The sequence below is a fragment of the Staurois parvus genome, unplaced genomic scaffold (assembly GCF_062004578.1).
Source record: "Staurois parvus isolate SC_StPar_1 unplaced genomic scaffold, SC_StPar_1.0 ptg000769l, whole genome shotgun sequence".
NCBI lineage: Eukaryota > Metazoa > Chordata > Amphibia > Anura > Ranidae > Staurois > Staurois parvus.
In genome coordinates this window covers 194,449-217,690 of record NW_028318565.1, presented here as the reverse complement: position 1 = coordinate 217,690, position 23,242 = coordinate 194,449, and the positions used below count along the sequence as shown (strand labels likewise).

Below are 23,242 nucleotides of genomic sequence, written 5' to 3'. Positions count from 1 at the left end.
CTACTCCGTGGCCGTTTGCCTCCACTGACACTGCTGCGACCCTGCTGCCTCCTGGGCAACCCACCGACTGTTTTGCTTGCTGGCAAGCTGGCACCCTCTTCTCCTGATGATGCGGAAGCAATAACCTGATGACGACGAGGCTGCCAAGTGCGATCAGCCTCATCATAATCAATTAGGGTCTCCGCCTCACTACTAGCCCCCTCGGCTGCGTGTGGGTCAGGAAACAGACCTGTCTCTACACCGGCTACCGAGCCACTCTCCTCGCCAGTACTTCTTCGCCTGGCTGCTGAAGAGGCGGATGTTTCCCCCCGTTCCTGACCGCCCTCTGTTAGCTCTTCCTCACTGTACAGTGGGGCTGAGCCCACAGCATGCGATACTTCGCTTGGTGAGGAAACACCAAAGGACAGGGGCAGGTAGAGGACACGTGATTTCAGTGGGCTTGCTCCCGGGCCATGCCAACTAACGGTTGTGTCTGATGTACCCACCGACCGTTGGCTGTAGGTGTCAGAGGTGACCTGGGAAGAGGAAGACGACCGAGCCAACCAATCGATGACGGCAGGGTTGTCGGTGGAGACACGACCGCTGGATGACACCGGGAGCACTGGCCTCTGGCTGCGACTAGTGCTGCCTCGACCCCTTCCTCTGCTGCCACGTCTGCTCGCTCCTAAAACATTGCCTCCTCTGCCACTCCTCTGCGTGTTGTCTGACATACTCTTTAATTCAACAATTCTGTGTCCCTGAGTAACGATTCTGTGTCCCTGAGTAACAATTATGTGTCCCTGAGTAACAATTCTGTGTCCCTCAGTAACAATTCTGTGTCCCTCAGTAACAATTATGTGTCTGTCCCTGAGTAACAATTCTGTGTCCCTGAGTAACAATTATGTGTCCCTCAGTAACAATTCTGTGTCCCTCAGTAACAATTCTGTGTCCCTCAGTAACAATTCTGTGTCCCTCAGTAACAATTATGTGTCTGTCCCTGAGTAACAATTCTGTGTCCCTGAGTAACAATTCTGTGTCCCTCAGTAACAATTCTGTGTCTGTCCCTCAGTAACAATTCTGTGTCCCTCAGTAACAATTCTGTGTCCCTCAGTAACAATTCTGTGTCCCTCAGTAACAATTCTGTGTCCCTCAGTAACAATTCTGTGTCCCTCAGTAACAATTATGTGTCTGTCCCTGAGTAACAATTCTGTGTCCCTCAGTAACAATTTTGTGTCTGTCCCTGAGTAACAATTATGTGTCCCTGAGTAACAATTCTGTGTCCCTGAGTGACAATTCTGTGTCCCTCAGTAACAATTCTGTGTCTGTCCCTGAGTAACAATTCTGTGTCCCTGAGTAACAGTTATGTGTCCCTGAGTAACAATTCTGTGTCCCTCAGTAACCTTTCTGTGTCTGTCCCTCAGTAACAATTCTGTGTCCCTCAGTAACAATTCTGTGTCCCTGAGTAACAATTCTGTGTCTGTCCCTGAGTAACAATTCTGTGTCTGTCCCTGAGTAACAATTATGTGTCCCTGAGTAACAGTTCTGTGTCCCTGAGTAACAGGTCTGTGTCCCTGAGTAACAATTCTGTGTCCCTCAGTAAGAATTCTGTGTCCCTCAGTAACAATTCTGTGTCTGTCCCTCAGTAACAATTCTGTGTCCCTCAGTAACAATTCTGTGTCCCTCAGTAACAATTCTGTGTCTGTAACTGAGTAACAATTCTGTGTCCCTGAGTAACAATTCTGTGTCCCTCAGTAACAATTCTGTGTCTGTCCCTCAGTAACAATTCTGTGTCCCTCAGTAACAATTATGTGTCTGTTCCTGAGTAAAAATTCTGTATCCCTGAGTAACAATTCTGTGTCCCTCAGTAACAATTCTGTGTCCCTCAGTAACAATCCTGTGTCCCTCAGTAACAATTATGTGTCCCTGAGTAACAATTTTGTGTCCCTGAGTAACAATTCTGTGTCCCTGAGTAACAATTCTGTGTCCCTCAGTAACAATTCTGTGTCCCTCAGTAACAATTCTGTGTCTGTCCCTCAGTAACAATTCTGTGTCCCTCAGTAACAATTCTGTGTCCCTGAGTAACAATTCTGTGTCCCTGAGTAACAATTCTGTGTCCCTCAGTAACAATTCTGTGTCCCTCAGTAACAATTCTGTGTCTGTCCCTCAGTAACAATTCTGTGTCCCTCAGTAACAATTCTGTGTCCCTCAGTAACAATTCTGTGTCTGTAACTGAGTAACAATTCTGTGTCCCTGAGTAACAATTCTGTGTCCCTCAGTAACAATTCTGTGTCTGTCCCTCAGTAACAATTCTGTGTCCCTCAGTAACAATTATGTGTCTGTCCCTGAGTAAAAATTCTGTGTCCCTGAGTAACAATTCTGTGTCCCTCAGTAACAATTCTGTGTCCCTCAGTAACAATCCTGTGTCCCTCAGTAACAATTATGTGTCCCTGAGTAACAATTTTGTGTCCCTGAGTAACAATTCTGTGTCCCTGAGTAACAATTTTGTGTCCCTCAGTAACAATTCTGTGTCCCTCAGTAACAATTCTGTGTCTGTCCCTTCAGTAACAATTCTGTGTCCCTCAGTAACAATTCTGTGTCCCTGAGTAACAATTCTGTGTCCCTGAGTAACAATTATGTGTCCCTCAGTAACAATTCTGTGTCCCTCAGTAACAATTCTGTGTCCCTCAGTAACAATTCTGTGTCTATCCCTGAGTAACAATTATGTGTCCCTGAATAACAGTTCTGTGTCCCTGAGTAACAATTCTGTGTCCCTCAGTAACCTTTCTGTGTCTGTCCCTCAGTAACAATTCTGTGTCCCTCAGTAACAATTCTGTGTCCCTCAGTAACAATTCTGTGTCCCTCAGTAACAATTCTGTGTCCCTGAGTAACAATTTGGTGTCCCTCAGTAAGAATTCTGTGTCTGTCCCTGAGTAACAATTCTGTGTCCCTGAGTAACAGTTTTGTGTCCCTGAGTAACAATTCTGTGTCCCTCAGTAACAATTCTGTGTCTGTCCCTCAGTAACAATTCTGTGTCTGTCCCTCAGTAACAATTCTGTGTCCCTCAGTAACAATTCTGTGTCTGTCCCTGAGTAACAATTCTGTGTCCCTCAGTAAGAATTCTGTGTCTGTCCCTGAGTAACAATTCTGTGTCCCTGAGTAACAGTTCTGTGTCCCTGAGTAACAATTCTGTGTCCCTCAGAATTGTTACTGAGGGACACAGAATTGTTACTGAGGGACACAGAATTGTTACTGTGTCCCTCAGTAACAATTCTGTGTCTGTCCCTGAGTAACAATTCTGTGTCCCTGAGTAACAGTTCTGTGTCCCTAAGTAACAATTCTATAGCCCTAAAGTCTCTTTGGCCCTAACTCTGTCCCTAATACAGAGAGGTCTGTCTCTCTTGAATGACCGGAGGCTAATGGAGAATTCTAACATGGCCGCAATTTATAGCTCGACCATTACACAGTGCTGGCTGGCTGCTGATTGGCTAATGCGATCACATGTCATGAATGAATGCATTATGGATCAGCGCGCCTTGTCTGCGCGCTTTCCCAGAGATCCCTGCTCCGTCGCCACACATGTTGCCGCCATTTTTGGAAAAATTTCGATTCGCGCATCCGAAGTCTGCTAATTTTCGGATTTGGCGCGAATCAAAATTTTCCTAATATTCAAAACGAATTCCACTTCGTGATCGGCCGATGTTTTTGTTCCCGGCTCCTTGTAGTCAGCTAGAGATGAGCCGAGTTGTGTATTAGAGGGAAATGTTTGGCGATCTCCCCTCTTCCCTCGTGTAATGTGAAGTGGATTGTAGTGGGGGATGGGAGCAGATTGTTTCGTGGGTAGAATGTGTCCCCCCAAGCAGGTAGAAGGCAGAATGGGCCCCCCACTCCGGAGGATGGTTGTGTTTGCAGCCTCTGTGTTTAGCCTCGTGAGCAGCTCCTGACAGCTGGAAGTGACCCCCGATAAGTGACAGTCCAGGGAGCAGAACGGCTCCCCGGTGCACATCGGACATCGTTCTATTTCCGATTAAAATCGGTTTTATATCTACCGGGGAAACACATGAAGGGAGAGAAAACACTGGAATGACAGCCAGTGGGCGTGTCTGTGTAACCAATAGCAGCTCAGAGGTCAGTTGTGTGTCAACCAATCGCAATGTTAGAAGGTCTGTATATAAGGCGGAGCGCCGTGTGATTTGTAATGAACTATTGTGGAAACATTTCCCGAGTCATGACGGAGGGTGAGAGCGCCCCAGCTGCCTCTCCTCCAGCGGAGGCCGCCGCCAAGAAGAGGCCGGCTAAGAAGACGTCAGCCGGAGGAGCCAAGAAAGGCATCAAGAAGGCGTCCGGTCCCGGCGTGTCCGAGCTCCTCGTCCAAGCCGTGTCCGCTTCCAAGGAGCGCAGCGGGGTGTCCCTGGCCGCCCTGAAGAAGGTCCTGTCCGCCGGAGGATACGATGTGGACAAGAACAAGAGCCGCCTGAAGATCGCCCTCTTGGCGCTGGTGACTAAGGGGAGCCTCGTCCAGGTCAAAGGCCATGGGGCCTCCGGATCGTTCAAGATCAACAAGAAGCAGCCCGATGGCGCCAAAGACAAGGCGAAGGCGGCCGCCGCCAAGAAGAGCAACAAGAAGCCATCGGCTGCAGCCAAGCCCAAGAAACCGGCCGCCAAGTCCCCCAAGAAGAACGCGGCCAGCAAAGCCCCCACCGCAGCCAAGAGCCCCAAGAAGAAGCCGGCCGCCAAGAGACCGGCAAAGGCTGCAGCCAAGAAGGTGACCAAGAGCCCCAAGAAGAGCAAAGCTGCAGCCAAGCCGAAAAAAGGCGCCAAGAGTCCCGCTAAGGCCAAGCCGGCAGCTAAGAAGGCGGCTAAGCCCAAGAAGGCCGCTCCGAAGAAGAAATAATGGGCGGCGACCTCCTTCATCTCCACCCCCCAAAGGCTCTTCTCAGAGCCCCCCACCTCCCCCCAACAGAGCTCTCCATACATAAACTGATCACGAGCCGCATTCTCCATCCTCCTCACATTTTACACTTCTTCCTTATAGCTCATCCAATGATTCCTCCAAATCACTGGTTGGCCAACGGAGAGATACCTCCCGATACATTTCAGAGGCCCTACCCCCCTCCACACACACCGACATCTGTCATGTGCGGATTGGAGATCTGTCATTTCCCGAACACTGGGATGGGGGGGGGGGGGGGGGGGGGGTAACAATGAACATTTCCCGATCGTTCTACAAGGAATTCCCAGCCTTCATTATTATTGCGGCCATTGTGGAAGTTGTACGGAAACGCCATGTAATGATCGGGGACACATCATCCTCTGGACGAGATCTAATGATCGCACCGAGAACATCGTGTTGTGCGGACAATGGACTCCTTCCTATGGATGGATCGCCTCTACAACACAATACAACACGGGGAGCGGCTTTCCAGGTGCCATTTGGAGGATGGATCTCATTGTACGGATCACTTACATTCCATGTCTGGAGTTATGAGCGTTTTAGAAATAAAAGGAATGCCAGTACGGGGGGGGGGCCGAGAGGAGGAAGTGCGGATATTTCCCCGACAACAGAAGCCTGTTCCCGGGTGTTGTAGTCATTGTAGTTCGGTAGTGTAGAGCTCTGTGTGGGGGGAGGTTGTGGCTCTGAGAAGAGCCGTTGGTTGGCGGGTTGTGTGGAATGTCTGTTGCGGGGGGTCTAGGCCCTCTCTCCGCGGATGCGGCGTGCCAGCTGGATGTCTTTGGGCATGATGGTGACCCTCTTGGCGTGGATGGCGCAGAGGTTGGTGTCCTCGAAGAGTCCGACGAGATAAGCCTCTGCGGCCTCCTGCAGAGCCATGACGGCGGAGCTCTGGAAGCGCAGGTCGGTCTTGAAGTCCTGGGCGATCTCTCGGACGAGGCGCTGGAAGGGCAGCTTGCGGATGAGCAGCTCGGTGGATTTCTGGTAGCGGCGGATCTCTCGGAGAGCCACGGTGCCGGGCCTGTAGCGGTGAGGCTTCTTCACTCCGCCGGTGGCCGGGGCGCTCTTGCGGGCGGCTTTGGTGGCCAGCTGCTTGCGGGGAGCTTTCCCTCCGGTGGACTTACGGGCGGTCTGCTTGGTACGAGCCATTACTTCTCAGATCTGGGCTGAGAACTGAAGCCGCTGTGCAGAGAGATTTATACACATCCCTGCCCTCTGATTGGAGAACATACGTCACGCCCCTTCTAATGATTGGTTTACATAAAAAGAGCGGAATTTTCAAAAAGCCCGCCAGGATCTGCCCGTTGTGTCAGGGGTGGGGAGGGGAGGTCCTCCACATCATACAATGCTCGGAGCTCTCCTTACTACCAAAGAAGAGAAGATTAATCAGAGATCTGCTAATAATCAGAGATCAGAGACTCCCTGTACAATGTAACAATTACATCCATTGACATCGGACTGGATTCCTCCATAATACAGTGAATGGGATGACAGAAGATCCTCCTCCGATCTCACGGATCCGATGATTCCTCTGTTCGGGACTAAGAAGCAGAACGTTTGTCGCCCATCTCGGTCCATCCAGCACAATTGTGGACTAACAGGGACAGTCAGAAGGGCTGCAATGTATTGTCTATAGAAGAGCGAGATGACAAGAGACATGACTTGTGTGCGGATCTGGGAGGAGATACAATGTGATTTCTGCCTTTTCTCTCCGAATCCCACTTCCAAGGACAATCCGATCCCGGCGATGACAGTGTGGACTTTGATGGCACAATGACAATCTATCGCTGAGGATGGGAGGAGGCGGACATCTAGTCTGCAGCAATTCATCCCATTCATTTTACAGTTACGAGTTTATTTGTAACAAACATTATTTTATTTCTGTGTCTTATATTTTCAGAATTTTTTTTTTTTATTCCCGCCAAGATCTGCGGGTTTCCTTTGATTGCAGAATATCCCGATCTCTCTGGGAGCTCCTTACTGCCAGATGGGAAAACATTGATAAGAAAGATGTTTATAATTATATATTCAAACGTCTTATCAATGTAAGAATTGCAATCTCCGAGAGAGGACTATTTCTGTCCATAATTCAGTAAATTAGATGATGTAAAGTAAAGGGGGAGGGAAATAAATTGGTCCAATGCATCTACACCCCCACCCCCCCTTCATGATAACCGTATTACAATTTATAACCTCCACTTTCCATTCTGTGTATTAATCTAATGCACCTTAAATTCAACGAATGCTCAAATGAAAAAGAGGAAAAAAAAAAAGATACATACATATACACTATATTGACAAAAGTATTGGTCGGCCGGCCTTTACACACAAATTAATTTTTGACATCCCAGTCATAGTTGTAGGGTTCAATATTGAGTTGGCCCCGCCCTTTGCAGCCATAACAGCTTCAACATTTCTGGGAAAGCCGTCCACAAGGTTTAGGAGGGTGTCTATTGTGACTTTTGACCATTCTTCCAGAAGTGCATTTGTGAGGTCAGACACTGATGTCAGATGATAAGGCCTGGCTCACAGTCTCCCCTCTGATTCATCCAGAAGGTGTTCTATGGGGTTGAGGTCAGGACTCTGTGCAGGCCAGTCAAGTTCCTCTACCCCAAACTGGCTCATCCATGTTTTTTTACCAGACAGAGAAGCATGATTGGTCACTCCAGAGAACACGTCTCCACTACTCTAGAGTTCAGTGGCGGTGTGCTTTACACCACTGCATCTGATGCTTTATATTGCACTTGGTGATGTAAGGCTTAGATGCAACTGTTCGGCCATGGAAACCCATTCCATGAAGCTCTCTATTCATGTTGTTGTGCTAATCTGAAGGCCACACCAAGTTTGAAGGTCTTAAGCTAATGACTCTGCAGACAGTTGGCGACTTTTGTGCACTGTGCTCTTCAGCATGCGCTGACCCCGCTCTGTCATTTTACGTGGCCTATCACTTGGTGGCTGAGTTGCTGTTTTTTCCAGTTGCTTCCACTTTGTTATAATCCCACTAGCAGTGTACCGTGGAATTTTTAGTTGCCAGGAAATGTCACGAATGGACTTATTGCACAAGTGGCAACCTATCACAGTACCACGATTGAATTGAATTCACTGAGCTCCTTAGAGTGACCCATTCTTTCACAAATCTCTTAGATTGTAAGCTCTAAGGAGCAGGGCCCTGCTAACCCTACAGTATTGAACTGTCACATTGCTAAATTGTCCCCCTTTATATTTTAAAGCGCTAAGGAAACTGTCTGCTCTATATAAATCCTGTATAATAATAATTCACATATGTTTGTAGAAGCAGTCTGCATGCCTAGGTGTTTGATTTTATACACCTGTGGCCATGGAGGTGATTGGATCCAATGATTTGGAGGGGTGTTCCAATACTTTCGGCAATATAGTGTGTGCGTGTATATTTATATACACTGTTCAAAACAAGGAAAACTTTTTTTAACCAGAGTATAGCCTCAAGTCATTTAAACTTCTGCAATATTGATCTGGTCTGTTAAGTAGCCGAGGGGATTGTTAATCAGTTTCATCTGCTTTTGTAATAATGAAATAAACAGGTGCACTAGATGGGCAACAATAAGACAACCCCCTAAACAGAAATGGATTTACAGGTGGTGGCTACTGACATCTTTTCTGTTTGTCACTAGTTTTGCATTTGGCTCGGGTCAGTGTCACTACTGACATGAGGACATGGCATGAAGTGATACCTGGCCCCTACAGAGGTTGCACAGGCAGTCCAACTCCTCCAGGATGGAACATCAATATGTGCCAATGAAGAAAAGCTTGCATTTTTTCTCACAAATTCTCCATCAGCACTAGGACTCAAGAAACCTCCTACAAATTTTTAACAAGATGTTATGCTACACCGGATAGGTTAAGGAGGGGGTTCCCCCAGATGCCAGGCCTATGTTGGTGCTGTGAATCAGCCGAGGGCCCCCTGTTACATATTTGGTGGCAATGCCCAAGGCTTATGCCATTGTGGGACTACGTTCTCGGTTGACATACTCTATTATTGAGACTGCATTACCCTTAACCCCCGAATGTTGTCTTCTCCATATCTTTGAGTGCTCTTTTAAGTCGTACAAGCAATCTTTGGTAGGGCACCTTTTGAATGCAGCCAAGTCCCGAATCTCCAGGAATTGGAAGACCTCTCATGTCCCCTCAATTCTGACCGGATAAGAGATGTTAAGGTCATTCAGGAGTTGGAAAGGATACTGACTATGACCGATGACATGGTTGCCAGATTCCATAAACTATGGTCCAATTGGTATGCTTTCACTTTCTCAGAAACATATAGAGGGACAATGGGTGATTAATAGAGATGAGCGAATCGAACCAGGCAGAGTGGAATTTGTTTTGAATTTCAGGATTCAGCCAACTTCGGATGCACGAATCAAATTTTCCCCGATCGTCCGATTTTCATCCCTTCTACAGCCGGCAAAAAGTGTCCCTGCAGAGATCCGCTATTTCTGACAGTTCTCTCGCAGTTCCTTCACATTTACAGCGGTTGAAACATTGTATCTATTTGTTTCCATTTAGGATACAGATGTTTTTTATTCGGAAACAAATAGATACAATGTTTCAACCGCTGTAAATGTGAAGGAACTGTCAGAGAACTGTCAGAAATAGCGGAGCTCTGCAGATACACTTTTTGCCGGCTTGGAATTCTTCTTATTTTCATCCTACTTCTTCTTCATCCTCATCCTCTTCTTCTTTCCTCTTCTGAGGATGAGGATGAGGATGAAGAAGAAGAAGTAGGATGAAAATAAGAAGAATTCCAAGCCTCATCCTCAGAAGAAATGGAAACATTTTCATCCTACTTCTTCTTCTTTTTCTTCTTCTTCTTCTTCATCCTCATCCTCAGAATAAATGGAAACAAATAGATACAATGTTTTAACCGCTGTAAATGTGAATGAACTGTCAGAGAACTGTCAGAAATAGCGGAGCTCTGCAGAAACACTTTTTGCCGGCTTGGAATTCTTCTTATTTTCATCCTACTTCTTCTTCTTCTTCTTCTTCATCCTCCTCATCCTCAGAAGAAGAAGAAGAAGAAGTAGGATGAAAATAAGAAGAATTCCAAGCCTGCAAAAAGTGTTTGAATTCTACTTATTTTCATCCTACTTCTTCTTCATCCTCATTCTCTTCTTCTTCTGAGGATGAGGATGAAGAAGAAGAAGAAGAAGTAAACACTTTTTGCCGGCTTGGAATTCTTCTTCTTCTTCTCATCCTTCTTCTTCTTCTCATCCTTCTTCTTCTTCTCATCCTTCTCCTTCTTCTCATCCTTCTCCTTCTCCTTCTTCTCATCCTCCTTCTTCTCATCCTTCTCCTTCTTCTCATCCTTCTCCTCATCCTTCTCCTTCTCCTTCCTCATCTCCAAGGGCATTTAAATTAAAGGTACAGTTTTCTGCACTAATATAAAGGCTCTCTGAAGCCTAGAAACCCTTTTTATAAGTTAAATTCGCATCAAATCAAATTTATTCCACAAATTCGGCGAATCAGCCAAATCAAATTTTTGAATAATTCGCTCATCTCTAGTGATTAACACTTTTCTACTTTTCAATGCGCATATCATGCTGGTGGATACTTGACTACACTTGCAGAATTAGATCTGTTCTTATGACTGCTGTTCTCTTTCTTTCTCTGCCAAATCTCCTTTTATTTATGCACTTTGTCATATTTGATGTTTGTACTTGCAATCTATAAACGTTTAAATCTGTGAGTGCCTAATGTAGAACAATGATCTGATTGTACTATTGAGTTTTTTCAGAAGCCAACATTTGTTGCTGTGTACTACATGACTTCACAATAAGCAAAGTTCATTGATGTTTATATGTTCTGTTTTCTATTAATAAAAATTATTTGTTAGAAATTAATAAAATACTCAACCCATAATCCCAATGTAGAAAACAATATATTTGCCTATTCTTATCAGAAAGGGGTCAAATGTGTTCCTAGGCATGTATAGCCATAATATTCCCCCCAGTTTGTGATATAAAAAAAGAAGAGATTAGTTATTTTCTACATGGAGTTTATTGGTGCATTGTGGATACACATGGCAAGAACCATATTTCACCCATTTCTGAAAAAAATATGGGCATAATTATTTTTCTACATGGGGATTTTGGGTGGATGGTTGCAGATACACGTCAACAACCATATTTGACATGTTTTCCCTAGAATATGGGGATTATGGGTGGAATTACACATCTGGCTATAGACGTCTCACCCTCTTACCCATGAGCCAGTTTTTAAATTCTACGATGTGAGTTACTACCTATCTTTCTATTAAATACCTTCACAGTAGACACTTAGAGGTGTGGTGTTTCTTTGTTTCCCTTCTGCAGAGTTATGCTTCGCTCCAACACAGCTTGTCCTTAGTGCCTACTAGACTACTCTTACCCATTTAGAACTCATCATACAAACATGGACTGCCACACAATATGCCTGTTATCCAATTTGCAAATGTGTTTTTCGGCATGTTTACCATGATATTCCACCCATAATCCTCATATAGAAAAATAATGATGCTCATATTTTGTCAGAAAGAGGTCAAATGTGTCCCAAGGCATGTAAAAAAACTAAATTCCACCCATAATCCCCATGTTGAGAAAAAAAAAATATTCTTATTGGAATGGGGTCAAATATGTTCCTAGGCACGTTTAACCATGACATTCCACCCATAGTTCACATATAGAAAAGTAACTATACCCATACTCTTGGGAAAAACAATTCAAAAATGGTCCTTGACATGTGTATCTGCAATCATCCACCCATCCCAATGCTGAAAAAATGCTATTCTCATATTATCATAAACAGGCATGTTTAACCATATTCCACACATAATCCCCATGTTAAAAAAGAACAATATCCATAGTCTTTTCAGAAATAGATGAAAGGTGATCCTTGGCATGTGTATCCACAAAAATGCACCCATAATTCTAATATAGAAAAATTATATGCATTTGCTTATCCGAAATATGTTGCGTTACCATGATATTCCCCCCAAAAAGCAGTTACCCATATATTTAAAAAGGTGAAATTTAATTTATATGGAATATGTAACCTTTATATTCCTCCCATAATCGCCAAGCAGATCCATCATAACCACATTGTTATCAGAAATGCATAAACTTTTTTGCTTGAAATTAAAAAAAAATAATAATCTCTCTTTTTTTAAAGTTTTATAAAACCGTTGAAATGTAGCGTTTTCCACATCTCGTACTAGATGAAACCAGTAAATCTATTCCTAGTAATATATGGAGTAATGTCTCCATGATTTCTGTATAATTTCCTATGATGCCATGTTACAGCCGCACATATATCAGTCAGTGAAGAGTTAAACATTCGCCTCTACTACGTGTAACAATGTATCAAGCAGAGCAGAAAAGAGAAACAAGAAAATCCTTCCCGTCTATGTGTGTAATATAGTGACACCTAATGGCAGTGTTGAGCATTGCAGCCAATCCTCCCATCCCCCCAATGTGCAGGTTAGTCCGTCCCTAGAACGAATGTCCAGTGTAAGTGTGACGTGTGTGGGACCTCTAGCGGCAATACAATGTGATGACAGCTCAGTGATTGGAATGGTGGGCGGCTCTTAGAAGAGCCTTTGTGTCCTTGTTGGGATGATGGGGCCCCGGCGGGGGGATTACTTGGCGCTGGTGTACTTGGTGACGGCCTTGGTGCCCTCGGAGACGGCGTGCTTGGCCAGCTCTCCGGGCAGGAGGAGGCGGACGGCGGTCTGGATCTCCCGGGAGGTGATGGTGGAGCGCTTGTTGTAATGAGCCAGGCGGGAAGCTTCGCCGGCGATGCGCTCGAAGATGTCATTGACGAAGGAGTTCATGATGCTCATGGCCTTGGACGAGATGCCGGTGTCGGGGTGGACCTGCTTGAGCACCTTGTACACGTAGATGGCATAACTCTCCTTCCTAGTCTTCCTCCGCTTCTTGCCGTCCTTCTTCTGGGTCTTGGTCACGGATTTCTTGGAGCCCTTCTTGGGCGCCGGCGCAGACTTGGCTGGTTCAGGCATGATAAAGATTCACCACTACTTGGCTGGCTGAGTAGAAAGTGTGCTGGAGCCGCCCTCATGTGCTGCTTTTATAGGCGGCCTATGCAAAGGAGACTCATCTCTTCTCACTCCTTTATTGGTGGACTCGGTCATGTGATCGAAAGTGACGTCATGCTTCTTTTCCTCGTGCATAGATTGGTGTAGAAACAAGTCTGACCCTTATTAGTTGAATTCTAAAGCAACCAATCCCAGCGAGTGACGTCAGAGCACGGAGTGTATAAAGGAGAGGAAGCGGCTGCTGGGGCCTATCTGTGTGTGATTCGTCAGTCATCCAATCATGTCTGGTCGCGGCAAACAAGGAGGCAAGACTCGGGCTAAGGCCAAGACCCGATCGTCCCGGGCCGGTCTGCAGTTCCCCGTCGGTCGTGTTCACCGCCTGCTCCGGAAGGGCAACTATGCCGAGCGGGTCGGGGCCGGAGCTCCCGTCTATCTGGCCGCCGTCCTGGAGTATCTGACGGCTGAGATCCTTGAGCTGGCCGGCAACGCCGCCCGAGACAACAAGAAGACCCGCATCATCCCCCGACACCTCCAGCTGGCTGTCCGCAACGACGAGGAGCTCAACAAGCTGCTGGGCGGCGTCACCATCGCCCAGGGAGGAGTCCTGCCCAACATCCAGGCCGTGCTGCTGCCCAAGAAGACCGAGAGCCACAAGGCCGCCAAGAGCAAGTAATCCCCCCACAGGATTCCCTTCTATCCGCCAACACAACGGCTCTTCTCAGAGCCCCCCACATCTCCATACAAAGGGCGGACATACGGCTTCTATGGACACCAATCCCACACTCCTCTCTATCTCCCGGGGAGGTGATAGGACACCAAGTCCTGGGGAGGGATGACCCCCCTCAAGTCTAATATCGTGACATCACGTGATTGGACAATCCATCTATGTAGAGGACATTATAAATGTTACATTTCATTATGATGACAATTATGAAGGTTTTTACAATTAATAATACAAATGATTTCAGTGTGAGATTCCAGGAAATGGACATCGGAGTCCGGGGACTGATCTCCACCTTTCACTTGTGAGGAGTTTCTCCTGAAGATCTGAGATCGTTCAATATATACCGAACAACGATCCTCCCGACTGAGGGAACAGATCTCATCAAACTCCGAGAAGAAACAAATGTTTTATTATCTGAAGGAATCGCCCAGAACTGTCTGTTGGCTCCACTTTGGAATTCAGCTTTCCCTCTCATAATACAAAAGCCGGATACATTTCTATGGATTTCTCGTAAGGAAAACATTACTGGATGATGAAGGGACCGCCCACAGCTGTGATTGGCTCAGAGTTCAAACCGTCATCAAATTTTTCCCGCCGGAATTGTCTGGATCGTTACAAATATTCCGCCCGATTATACCGCCAAATCCGAGCCGGAGAACAAAGGAGATCATCAGATGAGACATTTATCCGAGAAATATCATCGCTCTCATTCCAAGTAGATGTATTGATTAGTCAGGAATGTCTACAGATGGATGTCGGTGATTACTGAGTCATGTCAATCCTTGTTCTGTTATCGCTGTCCCCAGGATCCTCTATATCCAATGTGTTTGCGGACTAAATCACAATGACTAGAAATGGATTCTGATTACTTCCATATATTGTCTTGTATCCATTCCCAGAATCCAGGATTCCCCTCCCCCACATACAGAACATGAGTGAGATAGATCTCTACCTTTCTATATGATGGGAATAAAGTATTGTACGATTCTTCATCAGATATATGTACTGTCCTTCCGTCAGACTTTTAGCAATTACAAATCCCCCCCCCCCCCCCCATATCACATCCAGAATATTGAAAGAAATATGTACAATGAATCGATAGAGGAAATATTACATACCTGAAGAATCAAATGTGTTTCTCTTTGTATGAACATCCATTAACCCTTTCATTATTCGAGGCTGATTGGCCACAATCGTTACAAGCGCATTGCGATCACCGACATGTTTGTCACTCAGACCTTAGACTGCAAAATCCGGCATTCCGAACCAGATCCATCCCATTACTGATCACACACTATAATCAGGTGATTGGACAGATTCATTGGTGGAACTGCAGAATTATCTCTATACATGACGTCATCCTGTTATATAGAATGACTAACGGATAGTTTAATCCCCCCCTGGAATGAGCGGCAATCCTTCTCCCCCCAGGAGGAGCAGATAGAACCCTGGAGATGATCAATCAATAGCCCTTTGTATGAGAAGGTGGGCGGCCCTGAGAAGGGCCTTTGTGACGATGAAGGGGGAGCAGTTGTGAGGATTTATCCTCCGAATCCGTAGAGGGTGCGTCCCTGTCGTTTGAGAGCATAGACGACATCCATGGCGGTGACGGTCTTCCTCTTGGCGTGCTCGGTGTAGGTGACGGCATCGCGGATGACATTCTCCAGGAAGACTTTCAGCACTCCGCGGGTCTCCTCATAGATGAGGCCGGAGATGCGCTTGACTCCCCCTCTGCGGGCCAAACGTCGGATGGCGGGTTTGGTGATGCCCTGGATGTTGTCCCGGAGCACCTTCCTGTGGCGCTTGGCGCCGCCTTTCCCCAGACCCTTCCCTCCTTTACCGCGACCAGACATGACGATTCTTCTCTGCTGCAAACACAGACTGAGCTCTGGGCTGGGCCCGCCTTCCTTTTATACAGCCTCAGCGGACCTGATGGGAACCCTCCTGGTAAGAGGCGGAGTCACAACCATTCTTTACACACAATACAATTGGATTCATTTAGAAGCTTTCTCCACGTTCTGCCCTTTTCAGATCCCTTAATGACAATAGAAATATATCTCCAGGAGAGAAATCTCTTCATTCTTCTCAATGGTTTTCTATTTCTTCCTCGGAGATTACACAGAAACATTCATCTTTCACATTTCAGAACACAAACCATCATCACCAGTTACTTTTCTTTATAATAATGTCAAATGTATAAAATATTACTGTGAAAAGGAAAACATATACTGATAATCCACGTGTCTGTTTATAAATCCAGCGGACCTGATGGGAGATGGAAGAAAATGGGCGGGGCCACAGCAATGCATTCCTCTGCAGAGAATATCACTTAGAAATTTGTAAACATTTTGCTGATTTCTAGTTACAACGAGGAAACCGATTTGGTTCTTCAGACGTTATATTATTTCTACCGATTCATTGTACATATGTATCTGGCAGTGTCATGATCACTACTTATTTCTACCAGTCATTTCACATTTCGTATTATCAATATTCTGAATGTGATATGTGGGGGGGGGGGGGGGGGGTCAGTGACTGCTACGTGTCTAAAAGAGAGACAAACACACAGCGGTCATTGTGACATGATCGTATACAGATCTGATATAGCAATGTACAATTCTTTATAGAAATGTTTCACACGATTCAGTAATCATCAGAATACATTTGTAGACATTCCTGACTAATCGATAAATCTACTTGGAATGAAAGTGTTGGTGATTGTTCGCCGATAAATGTCTCATCTGATGATCTCCTTTGTTCTCCGGCTCGGATTTGGCGGTATAATCGGGCGGAATATTTGTCTGGAACGATAAACAACAATCCCTGCGGTGAGAATTCGGATTCTGAGCCAATCACAGATGTGGGCGTTGTCTCCATCAGCCAGTAATGTTTGTCTGACGAGAAGTCCATAGAAATGTATCCGGAGATCTCGGTTGTCGATGTTTCTAGTGCAGGAAGTGTTTTCTTGTTCTGTAGACTTTTCATTGATCTCTTCTCTACAACTAAATCAACAGACTAATAACTAGATCTTGTCGGGTTTTGTATTCTGAGTGATTGGAGGGAAAACATAAATCTTAATAAACGTTCTTTATATGAATATTTGCAATATGCTTATAGTGATTTTTGGCTGATCGCAGAGCCTGGAATGAATGGAAGGGTTGATCGATCTTCCCAGATAAAACGGTAAATGGATGTGGTCGGTTCTCCGTATCATATTTGGCGGTAAGAGGGCGGATTGTCTGTGATTTCACAGAATTCCGGCGGGAGATTTGAATGAAGCAATTAGAAAGTTATAATAATATAAAGTTATATGTATAATAATAAAGTTGATCCAATGACAGTTATAGACGTTTCCTTCAGATAGTAAAATATCTTTTTTTCTACGTGGAGTGTGAAGGAGGTGATGAGATCTGTTCCCTTTCAGTTGGGAGGCTCGTTATTTGGTAAATATTGAACGGAGTAAACAGAAGAAACTCATCACAACTAAAGGAAGGCGGATAAGATCAGTCCCTGGAATAAGATGTCATTTTCCCAGAGTCTCACACTGAAAGCATTTTCTATTATTTTCTATTATTAATGTATAATTGTCATCATAATTAAAATATATAATATTAATATATATATTCCATCCTTTGGAACTCACTACCCCAATCCATCAGACTTTCACCTACCCTCCACACCTTTAGGCGCAGCCTGAAAACCCATCTCTTCAGGGAAGCCTACCCCGCCCTCACTTAATTGCAGATCTCCTCCACTCTTCCTACCACTCCATCCCCCACAGCCACCTCCTCCAGTACCACTATCCCCTCCCTCCTAGATTGTAAGCTCCAAGGAGCAGGGCCCTCGAACCCTTGTGTATTGCACTGTATTGTTACTGTACTGTCTCCCATTGTAATGTACATCACTGAGCAAACTGTTGGCGCTATATAATTACTATAATACTACTACTACTATAATACTAATAATAATTATTAAATAATTATAAAATTGTTGCTGCAACGCCCTGCTCCGAGTCCCGCAGATCGAAGGAAGCAGCAACTGCCCCCGCTGCCACAAAGAGGGTTTGCCGCCACCGGCCCCGAGTGGGGAAGCCACCGCTGCCAAATCTCCTCCCCACCGTGCTCCTCTCAACCGTGCCTCTGAAACGTACATCCCTGAGCCCCGCTCCATCTGACGGAGGAGCCCACCAACGCCTAGCCCATTCCGGACATGGGCCTGCACCACCTCCCGACGCCGGCCTGCACCACCTCCCGACGTCGGGCCCTCAACACCTTCTGATGCCGGGCCCTCAACACCTCCTGACGCCGGGCCCTCATCACCTCCCGAAGCTTTGCACTCAACGCCTCCTGACGCCGGGCCCTCATCACCTCCCGAAGCTTTGCACTCAATGCCTCCTGACGCCAGGCCTCCAGCAACCCCAACGCCGGGCCTACAACACCTCCAATCACGGCATCCCATGGCTCGACCAGCTGCCACACCACTGTGCCCACCAACGCCGTGCCACAAAACCCGCAGATGCCGGCCTTCAGCACCCACAGACTGCAACCAGCCAGCTGCGGCCCCAACCGCCCACCACTCCCACTCCCTTCCTATGATTGGACACTGTTGAACTCCGACATGGCATAACGGTCTCTCCCCATCCTCATGTCCTGACTGAAACCTCCCTCCTCTCCGACTCGATCAGCATTCTGCCCACCCTAGCATGCCACCTGCACTCCTCCTCCTCTCCTCCATCCCCAAACTTGCCTCCCTCTAACCCCTACTCCCCCAAAACAGCTCTACATTGCACCCTCACTTCTTCCTTCCCCCCCCCCCTACGGCTCTCACCACCTCCTCCTGATACTCCAGTCCCCCGACGACCCAAATGCCACCACCAACAGACCCAGGTGCTCCTGCACCTTCCTCAACCTCCTTCTTCTGCTAACCGATGGTGACATCTCCCCGAACCCTGGCCCCCCATCTCCCCACTCCCCCTCCTGGCACCCCCCTACTCACGCCAATCACTGCAACCCCCAATCTCACATATGTCCCCCTCCTCCCCACATCCACCCCTCCCCTCTCGGTTGCACTCCTGAATGCCCGTTCGGTTTGCAACAAGCTCACCGCCATCCAGGACCTCTTTGTCTCCCGCTCCCTCAACCTCCTAGCGGTCACCGAAACCTGGGTACAGACCACTGACTCCACCTCCCCTGCTGCCCTGTCCTATGGAGGCCTCGTCTGGACCCATTCACCCTGACCGAGCGGACGCAGAGGCAGAGGGGTCGGTATGCTCCTACCGGCGCTGAGCACCTTCCAGGTCCTCTCCGACCCCCCCTCCCTATCCTTCTCCTCCTTCGAGGCCCACTGCATCCGGCTCTTCTCTCCCACCCCCCCTAAGGATTGCGGTAATCTGGGAGTGCGCATGCGCGGCCGGCGGGATGGACATGTCCCGACGAGGCTCCGCTTTCCCGTCGGGTGACGGCACCCAGAAGCGGCGGGTCCCGGCCCGCAAAACACTTTGGGGGGATCCGATCCCCCGGGCAACCTTCCCGGAGTCTGATCCGCCCGGGTCTGCGGCGGATTCTCCGCTCCAGGTCAGAGTACTCTGACCGAGGACTCGATCCCCGCTGAGAGCTGTGCACAGGCCCGCCCACTGCTGCACACAGCTCACCTCAGCACACAGCTCACCACTGCACACAGGCTGAAGAGGGAGAGAGCTGGGGGGTCTGAGTTCACTATAACAGCCCCCCCCCCGTCCTGACAAGCGGCAAAATGGATAAAGGGGCATCCCGGCACCAGGTACCCCCATCAACTAAAACCATCAAAGAGGCCCTGGCAAAGGCCTCCACCAAAATGGCCACCGCCCCAGCACGTGCAAGCATGCAGCAGGGGCATATGCAGCTCTGCAGGTCCCGCAGCCCAGCCATCCCTGCACGTCTGAGGGTGAGTCTGACACTGAAACAGATGTCCCTACACAAGCCCTGACGCCTGACCTTACACCTCCTGACCTCTTATCACGCTTTGAAAAAATGCTGCACAAAGCTCTGAAGCAAACCTCAGACCGCATCACTGCCACGCTATCTAGGGAAATCCGTGAGCTAGGACAGCGCACTGCGGACCTAGAACAGAGGGTGGATGGTCTTGACGCCTCGCTTCAGACACACACGGCTGACCTTGATCTTCTGCGTGACGAAAACGCAATACTATTAACACGACTGGAGGACTTTGAAAACCGAGCACGGCGCTCAAACCTACGTATCCGTGGCCTTCCAGAAACAGCTCTGTTCCAAGAGCTTGCCCCGGCTATCCCAATCGACAGATTGGAATTGGATAGAGTCCACAGGGCGTTAGCGCCATGAGGCGCAGATGGTCCGCCACGCAATGTTATTGCCAAGCTCCTCTTTTTCCGTACTAAGGAGCAACTCCTGCAAGCTGCCCGTAACGCGGAATCTCTACAATTCCAAGGTCATCCCTACCAATTATTCCAAGATCTATGCCCCACAACAATCTCCAAGCGCAGGGCTATGAAACCCCATCTACAGGTGCTTCAACAGCACGCTATACAATATAGGTGGAGCTTCCCTTTCGCAGTGAGATTCCGATACCAGTCCCAAGATTTCACCTGCAAAACTCCAGAGGATCTTTTGGACACCCTATGGGTCCTGCAACTACATCCCCCAGCGACGCCTTCAGAAAGCGCCAAGCGGAGGTCCACATCCTGCTCGCCGCGGAATTCCCTCCCCGCACGTGCAACTGAAGGTCAATTCAATTTCCACAAGAGAGGGCGTTTTTCGTCTCCAGGACTAACCTCACAAGATACCATGGACTGAATGCGGTCCTACATTTATTCTTCTCTTTTCCCCCCCTTTTTATGCCACACACACCATACGGTGTACTCGTTTGGTTATCAGGGCGGTTAATACCGTTGTTATCCTTTCTCCCTCTACCTGTTGAATTTTGGTTGCCCCACTACCCGGGGATTGTTCTTTACCCCCCTTCGGTGCTACATTGTAGCTTATATTTTGGATCCTGGACTCCGGCGACATGGGATGCTACACCCCTGCGCCAATGTTGTCTCACCAGCACTACTAATGCCGTCTGAGTCTAGGATCCTTGATTTTCTTGAATGTTGAATGTTCTTTTTATGTACCTGTGTTTTTGTTTTTTACCGGGACCTTGCCACCGTTTGTTAATTACATTGCTGTCATCCTCGCGGTCCGCGTACCTGCCCACTCTACCCTAGCCCCTGTGTTAGTGGTTATTTTTTATCACTTGGGCTACTATTGTTACCTGGCCCACCCTGCTCAGGGTGTCCTTGGGAACCCACCTTTTTGGCCACTAATGGCCTATTACACCCCTTCTTTCCTGTTACCTGTCTCAAACCGTACCCCCCCTCCTTCCTTTCAACATGACTCCATGACTTTGCGCAAAACACTCCGTAATGCTCTCATCCCCAACAGTAATTGTCAGGCTATATCCCGAGTGAGAGTGCCCTGCTATTCAAATCACTATGCTCTTTATCCATGGGCTCGTTAAATATCCTTACCCTGAATGTACAGGGTCTCAATATTCCACAGAAACGGAATAAGGCTTTCCGAACCTTTGCAACACTTAAAGCTCACGTGGTCTGTTTACAGGAAACACACTTCACTCCCAACTCGACTCCTAAGTTTTTTGGTCCTCGATATCCTTAGGTCTATACAGCCTCTGCCACCACCAAACACAGGGGGGTACTGATTGCCTTCCACCGCACAACACCTTTCACGCTATGCACCGAAATCAAGGACCCAGAGGGTCGTTACCTCCTGTTAGTAGGGCAGCTCCTAGATGTGGATGTCACCATTGTTGCTTACTATGCCCCAAACCAAGACCCCTTACCATTCCTCTCCCACCTACTATCGGTTATAGACCATCATAAGCGCGGAACTTTAATTGTTAGCGGAGACTCTAACAGTGTAATATATCCCTTTCTCGACAAATCTCCTCAACCATCCCCCGTCCCTGCCCCTAAACAAACCTTCCAAGCCATACTACAACGTTATTCTTTGATAGACACGTGGCGGGAACTTAATCCGACTAAACGCCAATAAACCTTCTATTCTCATCCCCACCAGTCATTCTCCAGAATAGACCATATTTTCATTACCACCGCCTCTTCCTCTCGGCTTCTGACCTCTGAAATAATTCCAATCCTCTGGTCTGACCATTGCGCCGTATTCACGGCTATGGCCTCGTTAGCTGCATCCCCCACTGAATCCTCTTGGATCATTAACGATAACCTGCTTGCAAACCCAGCACACTGCCTAGAAATCGAAGCAGCATTAAAAGACTATTTCACTCTTAACCAGTCGCCCGATATATCCCCTCTCCTGTTATAGGAAGCGCATAAACCGGTATTACGAGGGTTCTGCATTAGCAAAGCATCCTTCTTAAATAAAACCAAAAGGCAACAACGTCTTTTACTGGAGCAAACCTATGATCGCTCCCATCAAACCTTTCAGACGGCTCCTACGCCGGCCAATCGTGAAGCCTTGGAGCGATCTAGATTGGCTCTGGATCTCTTTCTCACAGATCAAGCTGAACTCTCACTTCGTAGATCTAGACATAAATATTATACTAGGGCGAATAAACCCAATACATTCCTCGCCCTCTCTCTTCGTAGGCTCGACCAACTCACTAAACCTATCCGGATTCGCACCTCCTCTGGCAACCTTACCAGTAAGCCAGAACATATTCTACAGACCTTCCATAAACACTTGTCACAGCTCTACTCTTCTTCCACACCTTTTGACCCCGCACAAGCTGATATGCTTCTCACTTCCATTTCCTTTCCGAAACTCTCAGAGTGCCAGTTGTCGACGCTTGAGCGACCCATCTCCCCTGCCGAAACCCTAGACGCTATTAAAAATCTAAAATTACGGAAACGCCCAGGACCAGATGGCTTCTCGGCTACCTATTTCAGGAAATTTGCTCATCTCCTCACTCCCATCCTTACTAATGCTTTTAACGCTTTACTATCAGGCCAAACCTTCAACCATGAAACAGTGCAAGCGAACATCTCAATGATCCCAAAGCCGAATTCTGATGACATGCAGTGGTCCAATTATAGGCCAATCTCTCTCCTTAGCATTGATATCAAACTGTTAGCAAAAATCCTCTCTTCACGTCTTAACTTGTGTGTTGGTTCTTTAATTCATAATGACCAAGTGGGCTTTATCCCAACTAGACAAGCAGGAGATAACATCAGGCGTGCATCTCTTTTAGCTAACTTAGCCAGGTCTCGTAATATTCCTGCCTGTTTCCTCTCCCTAGATATCCGGAAAGCATTTGATACCGTCTCATGGCCATACTTCAACTATATTTTGCACCGTTGGGGTTTTGGCTCACACTTCTTAACCTGGATCTTCTGGCTGTATCAAGAGCCTTCAGCCAGAATTAGGTATCTGGGGCACAGGTCAGCTCAGTTCCCGATTTCTAGAGGCACGAGACAGGGCTGTCCTCTGTCCCCCCTGCTCTTTGCCCTGGCTATAGAGCCCCTAGCCCTCTT

General features: G+C 47.3%; 5 protein-coding genes across 5 annotated transcripts; 2 read left to right on the top strand and 3 right to left on the bottom strand.

The window, feature by feature from the left end:
- Nucleotides 1–4,204: 4,204 nt before the first annotated feature.
- Nucleotides 4,205–4,925, top strand: LOC149444832 (histone H1-like). Its single transcript, XM_089654447.1, has one exon. It carries the CDS (start codon nucleotides 4,205–4,207, stop codon nucleotides 4,868–4,870), a length of 666 nt encoding a protein of 221 aa, XP_089510573.1. The 3' UTR covers nucleotides 4,871–4,925.
- Nucleotides 4,926–5,605: 680 nt separating this feature from the next.
- Nucleotides 5,606–6,086, bottom strand: LOC149444831 (histone H3). The gene has a single exon (XM_089654434.1). The coding sequence runs from the start codon at nucleotides 6,074–6,076 to the stop codon at nucleotides 5,666–5,668; it is 411 nt and encodes a 136-aa protein (XP_089510560.1). The 5' UTR covers nucleotides 6,077–6,086; the 3' UTR covers nucleotides 5,606–5,665.
- A 6,428-nt stretch (nucleotides 6,087–12,514) lies between these two features.
- LOC149444830 (histone H2B 1.1-like) lies at nucleotides 12,515–12,991 on the bottom strand. Its single transcript, XM_089654433.1, has one exon. It carries the CDS (start codon nucleotides 12,954–12,956, stop codon nucleotides 12,576–12,578), a length of 381 nt encoding a protein of 126 aa, XP_089510559.1. The 5' UTR covers nucleotides 12,957–12,991; the 3' UTR covers nucleotides 12,515–12,575.
- A 258-nt stretch (nucleotides 12,992–13,249) lies between these two features.
- LOC149444829 (histone H2A type 1) lies at nucleotides 13,250–14,322 on the top strand. Its single transcript, XM_089654465.1, has one exon. It carries the CDS (start codon nucleotides 13,273–13,275, stop codon nucleotides 13,663–13,665), a length of 393 nt encoding a protein of 130 aa, XP_089510591.1. The 5' UTR covers nucleotides 13,250–13,272; the 3' UTR covers nucleotides 13,666–14,322.
- Nucleotides 14,323–15,257: 935 nt separating this feature from the next.
- Nucleotides 15,258–15,569, bottom strand: LOC149444828 (histone H4). The gene has a single exon (XM_089654446.1). The coding sequence runs from the start codon at nucleotides 15,567–15,569 to the stop codon at nucleotides 15,258–15,260; it is 312 nt and encodes a 103-aa protein (XP_089510572.1).
- Nucleotides 15,570–23,242: the final 7,673 nt, after the last annotated feature.